Source organism: Protopterus annectens, chromosome 1.part1 (assembly GCF_019279795.1).
Source record: "Protopterus annectens isolate FY-2018-M chromosome 1.part1, PAN1.0, whole genome shotgun sequence".
Taxonomy (NCBI): domain Eukaryota; kingdom Metazoa; phylum Chordata; order Ceratodontiformes; family Protopteridae; genus Protopterus; species Protopterus annectens.
The window spans coordinates 568,919,459-568,933,432 of NC_056726.1; the positions used below are offsets into that span (position 1 = coordinate 568,919,459).

The 13,974-nt window shown below is 38.5% G+C and overlaps 1 protein-coding gene across 1 annotated transcript in view; it reads left to right on the forward strand.

Annotated features, from left to right (window-relative positions):
• Positions 1–13,974, forward strand: part of LOC122814881 — a 1,525,389-nt gene that overhangs the window by 931,186 nt on the left and 580,229 nt on the right. Inside the window, exon 19 of the mRNA XM_044087155.1 lies at positions 13,227–13,345. Within this exon, the coding sequence (XP_043943090.1) occupies positions 13,227–13,345 (119 nt within the window). The remainder of the gene's footprint in view (positions 1–13,226; positions 13,346–13,974) is intronic.

A 13,974-nucleotide genomic window follows, 5' to 3' on the forward strand; every position in this document is an offset into this window, starting at 1 on the left:
ACCATTATATTGGGCGACTTCAACTACCCAAACATAAACTGGGAGCATTACTCTAGCTCCAACACCCTAGCCCAAAGGTTCCTACAATTTATAAACTCAAATGCTATGGAACAACTTGTTACCACTCCCACAAGAGGGGAAAACATACTGGACCTGATCATCATCAACATGGAGACTCTATGCTCCAGATCAGAAGTGTATCCCTCACTGGTAAGATCAGACCATAAACTAATCTCACTGGATATTCACATCCCGACCCCACCCCCTGCCCAGAAAATCATAGTGAAAAACGTCTCTAAAGCAAATTTCACACTCCTCAAAACCGAGGTGGAATCCTTCAAAGCCCCCGGGCCTGTGGAAAATACGGCCCAGACCACAGAATCCTTTATAAACGCATTCTATGAACACCTTCAGGAATGCATGGATCATGCAATCCCAAATAAAACCAAGACCCAATCCTCCAAAGGCAGACGTCCTGTCTGGTGGACCCCAGCCATAAACAAACTATACAATAGAAGGAGGAAGGTACTACATGATAGAGCAAAATCCCAAAAAGGGAAGGCATCTCTGATCAGTATTAGCAAAAAAACTACGGGCACTCATAAAATCATCTAAGGCCAGCTTCGAGAGAAAAATTGCACAGGACACCAAGGATAATCATAAGGCTTTCTTTAGTTATGTTAGGAACCTGGGTGGGAATTCCCAGATATGCTCAGAATTAGTCCAAAATGACAAAAAAATACACCGAACCCACAGACATTGCCAACATCCTAGCTGACAGGTTCAGCGCAAACTCCCCCCCCCTCCCCACCAAAAGGGAAAATATCTATCCCAGCAGAGTGCTACCCCCCTGGCATCTCAGATGCTCAGGTAAGAGCCGCCCTCTCCAAAGTAAAAAACACAGCATCAATGGGACCAGGCGGTGTCCTGGGCTGTGTTCTACATGAACTCCAAGAAGAGCTAAACCCAAATATAAAACTACTGTTCAATCTCAGCCTTACTACAGGATATGTACCCAAAGAGTGGCGTACAGCAACAGTGGTCCCTCTCCACAAAGGTGGTGCCTCAACGGATCCTGGAAACTATCACCCCATAAGCCTGACTAGCTTGGTCTGCAAAGCTATGGAAAGGATCATCATGGACCTCATAAATAAAGATATTGGGGACCTACAGACACTGGATCCTACCCAGTTCGGCTTTGTTAAGGGCAGATCCTGCCTCTTAAACCTGGTTGATTTCTTTGAAACAGTCACCAAGGCCATCGACGAGGGGAAGGTGGTCCACAGAGCCTACCTGGACCTCGCAAAAGCCTTCGATACAATACCCCACTCTGGCATTATAGATAAGCTCACCAGCTTAAATATAAACCTCTATGTCACTAGATGTGTTGCAAACTGGCTCAAGGACAGAACCCACATGGTTAGAATTACTGGAGCCATGTCAGACTCCAAACCAGTTACAAGTGGTGTCCCACAAGGCTTCAGTCCTGGGACCTCTCTTGTTCGGTATATATTTCTCTGAGGTACAGGCCAACACGGAAGGACTGTGGCTGACCAAGTTCGCAGATGACTGCAAACTGGGCACCATAATCGACTCTCCAGCCGACACAAGCATCCTCCAAAAGGGCCTCATAGAAACAGACAACTGGTGCCAGAGCCATGGCCTCAAGCTAAACGCCAAAAAGTGTATAGTCATCCCCTTTGGCAAAAACAAAGTACCCACAAATTACCACATAGATGGTAATCCATTAAGTACGGAAGAAATAATTAGGGACCTGGGGACCCAAGTTGATAGCAATCTCTCATTTGACAACCACGTGGCCAAAGTGGTTAGAAAAACATTTTATATAGCCCACCTAATCATGAAGGGATTCGCATCTAGATCAGGGGAGGTCATCGTGTCTCTTTACTCATCCCTCATCAGGCCCATAATTGAGTACAATGCTCCTTTTGGGATGTACCTTACCAGACACCTGCAGCAACTGGAAAGACCCCAAAAGTACCTCACCAAGAGGATCAAAGGGCTCAAACAGATGCCATATGCTGCCTGGTTATAGAAACTCCAGCTCTACTCAGTGGCATGCAGCCTGCTCAGAGGCGATGTGTGTCTGACGTATAAAGCCATGTCCAACCCGGAGTTAATGGACATGCTGCACCTCAGAAAATCCAAATCCCATCGAGCTACGCGCTTGAGAGACTTGAACCTCAGCACTGAAATAAATAGGACATGCTGGAGGGACAGATTCATAACCCAGAGACTCCCTTCACTCTGGAATAAAATCCCAGTCCAGGTTAGGCAGAGTCCATCATTGACTCTCTTCAAGAGGAATCTTGATGAGTGGATGGGAGATCGTAGGTTTACCCCGGGTATCACTTCTGTGTCACTGTTAGACAGAGGCACAGTATACTAACCTCGAAAAAGGGCATAGAAAAATTAATTTAAAATGGGTGGTGAAAGTCAAACACACTCTGGCTAGGCTTATAAATGCCCTAGGGCAGATAGCCTAGTATGAATCTATGAACCTATGAACCTATATCTTTCATACCACTGCTCAAGTTAAGAGCAGCAAAACTATGAAGTCATTTATATTATACATCATACAGGATGAAAGTTTTTTAAATAGTGTACTAGTAAGGGCTACATTAATTATTTGTGCTCAAAGGATTAAGTTATATATTATTATTTTTTTATAAAGTATATGTTTGACAAAAATTGTTTATAAGAATTTTTATTGTTCATTACTTGATTGTAGATAAAAAGTATAAATAGCATATTTATGCACAATGGAACTTGATGCTTTAAATCTTGATTGTCAATCAATTCAGCATCATTAAATGTACCACATGACTAGTATTTAAACAGTCTTTGAATTAAAATTGTATTATCTGAAGAAGTCATGGTTTTTCTCTGACAAAAACATTTTTAACAGGTCATTACTGGCGTTAATTTTAATAAATTTATAGCGGTTGCGGTTTTGCCTCATGACTGAATTCTTTGGAGATTAGTTTTGGTGTATTTAGTTGAGTCTCCACATTTGCGGTTGATTATTTATGCCATGTTAACTGCCCTGTATGGAGCTTTCTCCCCAGGCATCTGCTGAATAAGTGCTCATGCTCTGCTCAGTCAGACATACCTAGTTATCAAATATCAAAATAAATAAATTAGGTCCTGTCGACACTGTCAAAAAACTTCTCTGTAAATTAAAATATTGCCACAATGCCCCTGCTAACCTTCCATCAAACATTCTAAAATAAGCGGCTGGTGGCATAGCTCACCCCAACTGCATTCTCATCAACCACTCTAGCCAAGAATCGTGTGTACCCCTCCTTTGAAAAAAAAAAAAAAACACTCATCATCCCCTTACACAAGGGAGGCCACAGCAATGACATCCCTAACGTCCACCCCATAGCCATACTCTTCCCTATCTCAAAAATACTTGAAAAATGTATTCACCATCAACTTCTTTCCTTCCTCCTAAACAATAACCTCCTGTCCCCTACAAAATACGGCTTCAGACCCTACCATAGTACCTCCACAGCCCTCTTATCTTTCCTCGATATTTTCAATCATGCCTGAGACTCTGGTAATGTTGTATCCTCTCTGTTCTTAGGCTCATCAAAAGTCTTTGATACCATTTCCCATAACTTATTACTGTCAAAGCTCTCACACCTTAACCTCTATCCCCAACTATCAATTGGTTTTCCAGTTACCTTTCAAATAGGCAATAGGCCATTAAATGGAACAACTGCACCTCTTCTTTCCTTGACACCCTCACAGGAGTGCTCAAAGGATCTATCCTAGGCCCTTTACTATTCAATATCTTCATTAATGACTTCCCTCTCTGCATCCCTAATGTTAAACTTGAACAATATGCAGATGACTCTACTATCATCTGTTCAGCTGACTCTCCCCAAACTTATGCAAGTAACACAGGCTGCCTTTAGTAGTACTGAGAACTGGATGCTAAATAACCATCTAGCCCTTAATGCAACTAAAACTAAGCTTACAATCCCCCCCTCTGAGAACTACGCAATAGACAAAATTCTTTCACTATAAAAAGCTAAAACATGACCCCTATTGAAATAAGCCCTCACACCAACCTTCTTGGAGTCTTTATTGATGAACATCTAATATCTAACATTTATCTTCAAGCCAACATCAAGAAAACCCACCAAAAACTTGGTATGCGTTACTGCCATAACCACTACCTAACCTCTTCAACTAGAGTTACCCTCTCTACCTCTTACCTCTTCCCCTCCCTTCTATATGGAGCACCTATACTCACCAACCTTCAAAGTACCCACAAAGCAAAGCTGGCATCCTGCTACAATAAAATCTCCATTTTTGCTACAAATTCCAAATCTTCCTCTCACCACTGCATCTCCTGACATGCACTGAATTGGTTAGATCTCCCCAATCATCTCTCTTTCATTCAACTCTCTACTGCCCATAAACTTATTTTCAACCCTTCTCACTGCCATTCCCTTTCATCCATCCTCAAAATGCACCTTCCTGGTCGTTCTCTCAGATGCAATAATCAAAACCTACTTGAACTGTATAAACCTTTACATACTCCTGCCCAATCTCTAATAGCTTTCCCTCTTGCACGAAAATGGACCCCACTTCCTCCCCATATTCGGACTACCCAAAATCTTTCTGCCTTTAAGTCCCTTCTCCACTCTTTATCTCTCCTCCACTTGGGAATGCTCCTGCTCCCACCCCTCCTAAATTCCCCTATACCCATTTTGCAATCGATACTTTACATCTCTTAAGCTCTAGCTTTCCCGTACTGTTCTCCTCCAGCTTTGTCTCCTCTCCTCTCTTAATTATTCTATGTATAAAAAGTTTTAACATCTCAGTGATTGTTTTCACAAAAAAGTCTTGTTTTAATAATTGCATTAACTGCCAATATATTTTGTTTTAATAATTGTATTAACTGCCAATATATTTTGTATTTACTTGACGCTCTTCTCCACAAAATTGTATTAACTGCCAGTATATTTTGTATTTACTTGGAGCTTTTCTTTCCGGGCCTCCATTGAAAAAGGGCTCACTATGGCCCAATGGACTTTCCTGGTGAACAAACTACAAATAAATAAAATAAATAAATAAATACATGTCTATTATTTGCCTCGCCCCTCTTTGGCCCACCCTTAAACAACTTGCAACATTCTTCTCCTTTCATTTATTACACAAAAGGCTATATTTTCCGAAAAAAAAAAAACTTTTGCCAAAAAATATATCAAAATACAAATTTCTGACATTTATTTAGCTCTACTGATTATGAAGTTAGGAGACAATAACTGCAGCCAAGAAGACTCCACAGGATAATAATCCACCATTCCTTCCTCCACTCCTACAGAAATATAGGTCCTTCTGTCCCCCATTACCGCCAACTTAAGATCCATTTCAAACTATCTCATCTATAACTGTAGACCATACAATATGCATCAAGATATTTCCTGTTAGCATTCATGGTCTAAATAACAAAATAACACAAAATAACCAATTATTCTGCAATGGGTAATACAAGATAACCCTGATAAACTGTCAGTGACTGAGTAATGGTTGAAAACCACTGCCTGTAGATTATTGTGCCTGTGACACCTGTGCACTGGCCCAGTAATCAAGGAGCCTCAACCCTCACCACTAACACCAGTGAGGAGCATCCCCATTGGGAAGGATAACAAATACACACACAGTAAAGTACAATTTCCCTTAAGAGCACACAGAGATTGCAGTCAGTCTGGGGCTGGTTTCTTCCTCTCTCTCCAGATCCCCAATAAGACTCCCCACTGGCACACCTGTAGGGTCCAGATCTCAGCCTAGTGGTCAAGCTAAAACCTCCAGCACCCTCTCTGTCCAACAAGTGCTTAGTGTCCCTGCTCAAGTAACTGACACACACACACACTGAGATATGAGTTATATACAAACACACAGACACTCCTGGGGAGGGATGGCACAGGTTCTCCAGCTATGCCCCTTCTGCCCAGACTATACAGTAGTATCACTTGCCACCAACCACTAATATCAGCTACTAATAAGGCCCTTATTAAAGGGTGTCCAATTATTACTATGCAATACTATTATCCAAATGGTAAGTGTAATAAACAGCAAGGCTTATTTGGAGTAATTTGGACAGTATCACTTTATACATGCAATGTACTCTAGAGCTTAAATGATCTCTACATTAAACAGCCACAGTTGAAAGGTTTAAAGTATTTAATAATAAATAATAAGAACACAAAAAATACTTCTTACTTCACCGTGCTAGTCAATAGTTCAGAGATCACAGCGAAATGCTTAAAATAATACATGAAAAACGTTCTGACATCAATACAGAAAACAGCTAGACTAGACTGACAATTTCCTATCTATAGCTAAGAGCAAACACAGTTCTAAAATAAACTTACAAATAGAGCAAGGCAGTGCTGATGATGTTGTCAGTTCTGAAAACAAATGTAAAATGCCCTGATTCTCTCTCTCTCTCTGTCCTTAAATTGATAACACAGTATCACTGACTAGTTTGAGATTACGCCATTATTCTCTGTTTCCCAGGCTAACAGAAACTCAGAGTGTAACACAGCCCTTTTGATCTTGCAGCTGGTCAGGAAGCCAGAGCAAGAAAATACATTATACATGTAAATTCTAGCCATTAACTCTGGTCTCAAAACAATAGGAAGAATTCCTTCATTCAGACATCTCGGCTCCGAGTTTTGAGATGAAACAATTATACCACGTTTGACTTATCAGCTTTCCTCCAGCAGAGTGCAATGTGGTTACATTTTTGAAATTCAACATTTAACACCATTTTCTTCCATTTAAGAGAACAAGTCTGTGGCTTATATTTACAAATGGCAGAATTATCTACAAAATTCTATCTGGCAAGGCTGACAGTCTTCACAAATCTTCACAGTGCCTAATGATAAATATCACATCTTCTACAATAACTGACCTGGCACTAAATGTATGTAGTGGAGTCATCCTTCTAATAAAGAAAACTAATAAGATGGCAACCATAGGCATAGCCCAGAACACTGATTATACTCTTTAATTTTCTATTAAAAAAAATCCATAATCGACCATGTGAAATTATTCATAGCAATAGTTTACATACCCATCCCTGAAATCCCAATATACCTTAGATGTAATATTTTCATAAACATCCAAAATAGCATAACTGTCAGAGAAGACTTTAACAGTGACCACTTTGGCTCACAAGAAAACAAAACCAGCAAACAGATGTCACTGTGTAGCCTTTCCCAACTCATCTCCCACTAGAAGGCATCCTTCCTCCAAAAATGAGAACCTGATAGACATTTCCATCACTAGTATACCTAGACTGAAATGTATCTCCTGTCTACCAAATAGAGGCAGATACTGTCTTCCTATATAGATCACAGCGTCCTTCTAGATTCCTTAAATTTTAGCAATTTTCTTCACATATAGATCATTTTCTAAAGCAAAAGCAAATTAGCCGCCTTCAGAATTTGGATGCTTTAAACGAGTGTCCTTCTGTCAGGCTGTCTCAACCACTATCACCATGGGAATCCTATTATATTCTTCATACAAAAGTCATTGATTAGGTTTCCTCACACAGAAGACTAATAATTAAAGACAAATCTTGGTCTTGGCCAAACAAAGATTTAAAAGACATCATAAAGGAAAGCGTAGAAAAAATTGGAACATTTCCTACTCAAATCATATCCAAAGGAAAGCGTAGAAAAAAATTGGAAATCTTCTTACTCAAGTCATATCCATAAAACTTACCAACTTCTTAGGCAACAATGTAAAACTCATTAAAGGAGCAAAAAAAACACATTATTTAGAAGAAAACAACTATGTACTGCAATCCACAAATGCTCTGGATAGTGACAAATGAAATGTACTGTACAAGTGGCAGCACACAAGCCAGGAGCTCTTCTGCTTAGATTCAGTAGAACATAAGGCCTCTGTTGCGACTATCTCCACAATAAACATAACGTTTTCTTCCTTTCCCATCAACACAACTATCCTCCCAACCCCTTCTCCCTCTCAGCCTACTCCTTTTACATTGCCTTAGCAAACTGTCATGTTCACACTTCTCTTCTATTTTCGGGCAATAGCACAAGATAGTCTGTGAGCTATTTGAAAACCTAAAAAAATAAAAACAAATCTAATCTCAAAGTTTTCCTTCCATCTTTTCTCTTTTTTTAGCAGCATCCTTCATCTCCATATCTTTCCTATAGGTCTGTATATCTATCAATATATATATATATATATATATATATATATATATATATATATATATATATATGGATCCATGTCAGATCCACAAAAACCCACATTACTGGTGACCGGATCACAGAGATGAGATCGCCGACACAGCACATCCCTGACAAAGGTAAGTATATGGTATTATGGAACGGAATCTATTCCTCTTTCCGTAATACAGTTAAAAAATAAACAGAAATGTGTATAGCAGGGGGGCAAGCCCCCCTGCACCCTCCTACTTAAATATACCAACTCCGAGATCACACCAAATTGCGGAAATGGGAATACATCCCATTCCACACTACTCACCATTGTCGGGGATGTGATGTGTTGTCGATCTCGTCTCAGTGATCTGGTCATCGGTAATGTGGGTTTTCATGGATCTGACATGGACACATAGATATATATATATATATATATATATATATATATATATATATATATATATATATATATATATACACACACACACACACACACACACACACACATACACATGCAATCTTTCTCTTTCACTTGACAATGTACCTCCATAGTTAAATGCCTTTATACTGCCCATCTGAAGGGCCAGATCACCCTGGATAGCACAAGACTTCAACCCATTGTCCATTCTATGACCCTTAAATAAACTATCTGAGAAAATTCTATATGATCAAACCTTTGTACTTATAATCAAGTACATAACCCTTGCTGATACCAAGGGTTTAAAATAAAATGTAAAAAACTTAGTGGAGCATACACCTTTGCTGATAAAATATAAAGTTCCATAGAGACTGACTACCTTGCAAGTGCAATTTCTGTTGATGTAAAATGTGCATGGGGAAACTGCTAATGGCAGTCTACTGATATGTAAGCTACAAGCACTAGGTTGCAGTCATTCCTCTCTTTCATAGTTCTGTGACAATCTCAAACAGGGAAACTTCACCATAAAAAATTCAAACACTTGCTACATATCAAGCATATTCTATTCAGCAGCCCATAAGGGTCAATTTTTAACTCAATAATTTTCTGTTTGTTTAGTCCTGACATAACCTCTACCATTCTCCACTCCACAATCATACTATATACAGATGATAGCATGCAAGGTCCTCCACTTCAGACCTACAAAAGAACCTGCAATCAAATGCATTTCCTTTGGGAATAGTTAACCAAAAACTGGTTAACACTGAATTTCTCAAATGCCACAACAATATTTGGTCTCAGTCAAAGCTCTTCAACACTAACCAACAATATACTTGCACCCTAAACAACAATCTGGACCAACAGGTGAAGCAATACAAATATTGATGGCTTATTCCTGGCAACTGTCTGTTAAAATTCATAGTGGAAGTATTACTAACATTGTTAGGCAGTAAATAAACAAAGGCATGCTACTCAATTACAAACCATGTAACTGCACCATCCCAGATAACTATATCCAAAAATATTCTTATACATAGCCTTATATATGATCTGGTGTCCAAAATCTTCCCAAAAATACACACACTCAAACACAAACACACACTCAAACGCACACACACTCAAACGCACACACACTCAAACGCACACACACTCAAACGCACACACACTCACACGCACACACACACACACACACACACACACACACACACACACACACACACTACAAGCTGCAGTTAACACCATCTGTTACTTTATATAACTTTCTCCACGGTATGAACATCACATACTAAAATTAAGAAATGCAACTATATCCCTGTTGTAGCATGCCCTGCACTACTTATATCCTCACTCCACAAAAAAACTACACAACAGCTTAACTCAAACAGTAAAAAAAAAAAATAATAAGTAATTAATTAATTAATTTAATTAATTAATTGTGGTGGTGCTGCGGTAGCGTCGCCTCACAGTAAGTCGTTGTCCTGTTCGATTCTCAGCTAGAGCGTCTTCTGTGTGGAGACATGCATGAATGGGCGTACCTTCGTTGAAGGTTGTGTGTCAGGGCTGGCAACTTGGCACATAAAAATCTACTGCAAATCATTAGCGGACCAGAGTTCTGCTGTGGCGACCCCTAACCGGAAAAAGCTGAAAGACACAACAATATGTTCCTCACCTTATGACATATTCAGTATCAATTATACAGCTCTCTTACTCCAAACATCTCACTTCAGTAGGTCAGTGTAGGAAGATGATTTACAAAGTTTCCCCATGTGTCTGGATATAGTTGCCAAAAGAAATTTGTAATGTGCCTCAATACATAGTTTTAGGAAAAAATATGTTACGCACTACAAAAACATTGTCATGCATCAGGCCAAATAGACAAAGACTGCCTTTATAATTTGATATCTTTCCAAAATCATCCATCTGCAACCTATAAATGGTAAAGTTTCTGAATGTAGTGTATGTATTTTGTAAAATTCAATATATTTCTCCGATGGCAGGTTTCACTCACTGCATATGGTACAAGTGTGTCATCAATGAACATCTTTCATTGTACTTCATGCATTACATTTCTGAATGCAGTTTATGAATATATGACTAGTGCATGACATCTGCAATGTATCTTTGGTTGTAACTTCTCTACCATCTAGAATCTTGTTAATAATGTACTTGCATTCTTGCCTTTCTGTCCAGGTCATGCCTAAAAAGGGTCCAACAAAGCAATAAATAAATAAAAATAACTGCTGGGCTGTGTATTCAGTTTAATTCATCCAGGTGACTAATTTCTTTGAAACTCTTTACCACTCAACAATTACTTGGTTTTAAAGCATCAGCTATCAATAACCTTGAGTGCTACAGCAGCTGTAAACTTGCCTTTAATGGACACAATTCATACATCCTGTGTACCTTCATTTTACACTTGTGTACAACTACTACATGCCAAGCTATGTAGCTAGGCAGCAAGAAGTTGGCATGCCCACAAATGACTTGTTGAGATACAGGAAAACCTACCATTGGCTGGACCTCACATCTATGTTTTAAGCCCTTCCATTTCAGAATGTAGCATCATATTTATCCCACTCTTTTATGGGTCAGTCATTGCTACAGTAATCCCAGGTCTACATTATGTAAAATAGAACTGAAATGTCAATGCTTCTTGCCTCTAAGGTGAGTGGTGATACACACACACACACACACACACACACACACACATATATATATATATATATGTATATATATATATATATATATATATATATATATATATATATATGTGTGTGTGTGTGTGTGTGTGTGTGTGTGTGTGCGCGTGTGTATCTTTCCTTATGATACTAATACCATTCAGCTGTCATTATGTGTAATTAATGATGTATTTCTTTTCTTTGTTTAGTATATTTAATAGGCCCCTGTACAGGAGTTGTGTGCTGTGGATGTTTCAGCCTGAATGTAGGAGTTTTGCTGGTTGCTCTTTTAAATGGGTTATATTTTAAACAATAAAGGTAACTGTATTTTTTATTTTAATTTTACCAACACTGTGACTGGTTTGACTGGTCATTTCTCTTTGTATGAGGCACTTTTCTCTTTTTCTCCAGTTCATTTTTTTGGCTTTGCAGAGTTTCTGTGTCCTCTGTGCATCTGTTTGGGTTAACATTGGATACTTCGGTTTCTTCCTACCTCCCAAATATATACAGTAGGTGAACTGGGATTCCATAAATTGGTTGCCAGTTTACATGTAGTATGTGAGTGAGACTGTATATACTGGTACCCAGTCCAAACTGGATTTAAATGTCTGTAAATAAACAACAAAAGACTACTGACCCACAATAAAATTTATTAAGCTCTAGTGCCTTGGCAAAAGCCTTTAAGGAGTAACATCTGGTGCCTACCAACTGCCAGGAGAGGCTCCAGTACACCCATGGCCCTGTGTAGGATAAAGCAGGTTTTCAGGAATTGATGGAGTGATGGATAGATTTGCACACAATACGCTATTTAATTTTTTATTAGTGTTAGTTATTGTGTCATTTATTATTGTGAACATATACAACTTTTCGAGAAAAGAAAATTAAGTGGAAACCAAATTCCTAGGGAAAAAAATGCATATATAACTGTTCAGGACATCACTAGAAGACAAGTCATAGGGATATATATGTATATGTGTGTATATATATATATATATATATATATATATATATATATATATATCAGTTGATCGAGTTTTCAGAAACTCAAACTTCATATGGTTGAGACCATATGATAGAGTTTTTGAAAACTCAAAGGTTTTGAATGGAGATTGTGGTACAGCAAGGATTGGGAAATGTTAAACTTTTCCTCACTGTAGTGCAGTCTCAGAGTTGGTATGTATAATTTGTAGGGAGTGGGGGCGCAGGGGAGCTTGCCCCTGCAAAAACATAAAAAGGTAGAATTTTTTTTTTTTGATGTTTAAGTTTTCGGAAACTCGATCTTTGATATTTTTCTTGAGTTTCCGAAATGTCACAGACCTATGTATATATATATATATATATATATATATATATATATATATATATATATCAGTGTCAGTGATGCAACAGGTAGCACACTCAGCTTTGGTGCAGTAGGCTGTGGGTTCTATTCAAACACCAGCTAGATCTGCATTCCTGAGTGTGTTATCCTTCAGATGAGATGTTAAACTGTGGCCTCATCTGCTTGAGTTAGTGATAGCTCAGGTGGATGTAAAAGATCATACGTCACCTATCAAAAAGTAGGGGAAGTTCCCTGATGCCCTCAGCTCAGACACACTGGTTTACAGAAAGCAGCACATAAACAATTCCTTTCCTTACCCCCGCTCTGCCAACTAACAGTCTATAGAGTTAAAAATCACTGGGTGGATTTAAAGTTTGAAATGACCTCTATGAATTTCCAGTATAAGGATACTGAGAAGAGATAAATCTTTCAGCCATTTTTTGGCTTCTTTATACTGTGTGGTGAAAACAATCAATATACATTGTGGTTAAATAATTTTTAACTGTCATTTGCACAAAACGTTTGGTTTTATCAAAACACGTTGATTTAGTAATATATTTTGTGCATTTCAGCGCATTCTAAGACAAAAATCCCAGTGAAGAAATTTTTGAGTTATATGATAATGTTGAAGAAGTTGGAAATCAAAAAACGCGATTATGATGAAGATGTGGGATTAGTAAAAGAATATAAAGTGAGTAATGGAATTACTTAATATTTACTTTTTTCTAAACAAAATGAAAAACATATGACTGGACGTGTTGAATTAGCTTGCACCTTTAAACCAATAGTGTCATCAAGTTAGGCACCATCATTGTGATCAATGTGAAGGAAGTTGTAGAGTAAGCCAGTAACTAATATGCACGATAAAGAGCAGTATGACTCCACTCGACCAAAAGACAGTGGTATAACTGTCTGCTGCATAGGAAAGAATTGCTATTCATGTAGTACAATAGGCACTAACAGAAAATGAGACTTCTCAAACTCACTGTGTAAGCATTTTCATGTACCATCCCATACCATTCGGCTTCTAAGAGGTTGATGTCTGGACAAAACCAGGAATTATAGGGAGATAAAAGCCCAAATTCAGGAACAGATTTAAATACTGCTCTTGGAAAGTTGCTAGAATAGCATGTTTTCCATTAGCATGTATTTTCTGAGAGACTTGAAGTCTGAAACTCAAATGTATGTCATTACTCATTGACTTCACTTGTCCGGTTTGTTTGGTTTTGGTTTGCCAGAAAAACACATTTTATGAGGAGCAGACCAAAAACATGAGGGAAAAAGAAATCTGGAAATTCAGTGAAAGGCTGAGCAGTTGAA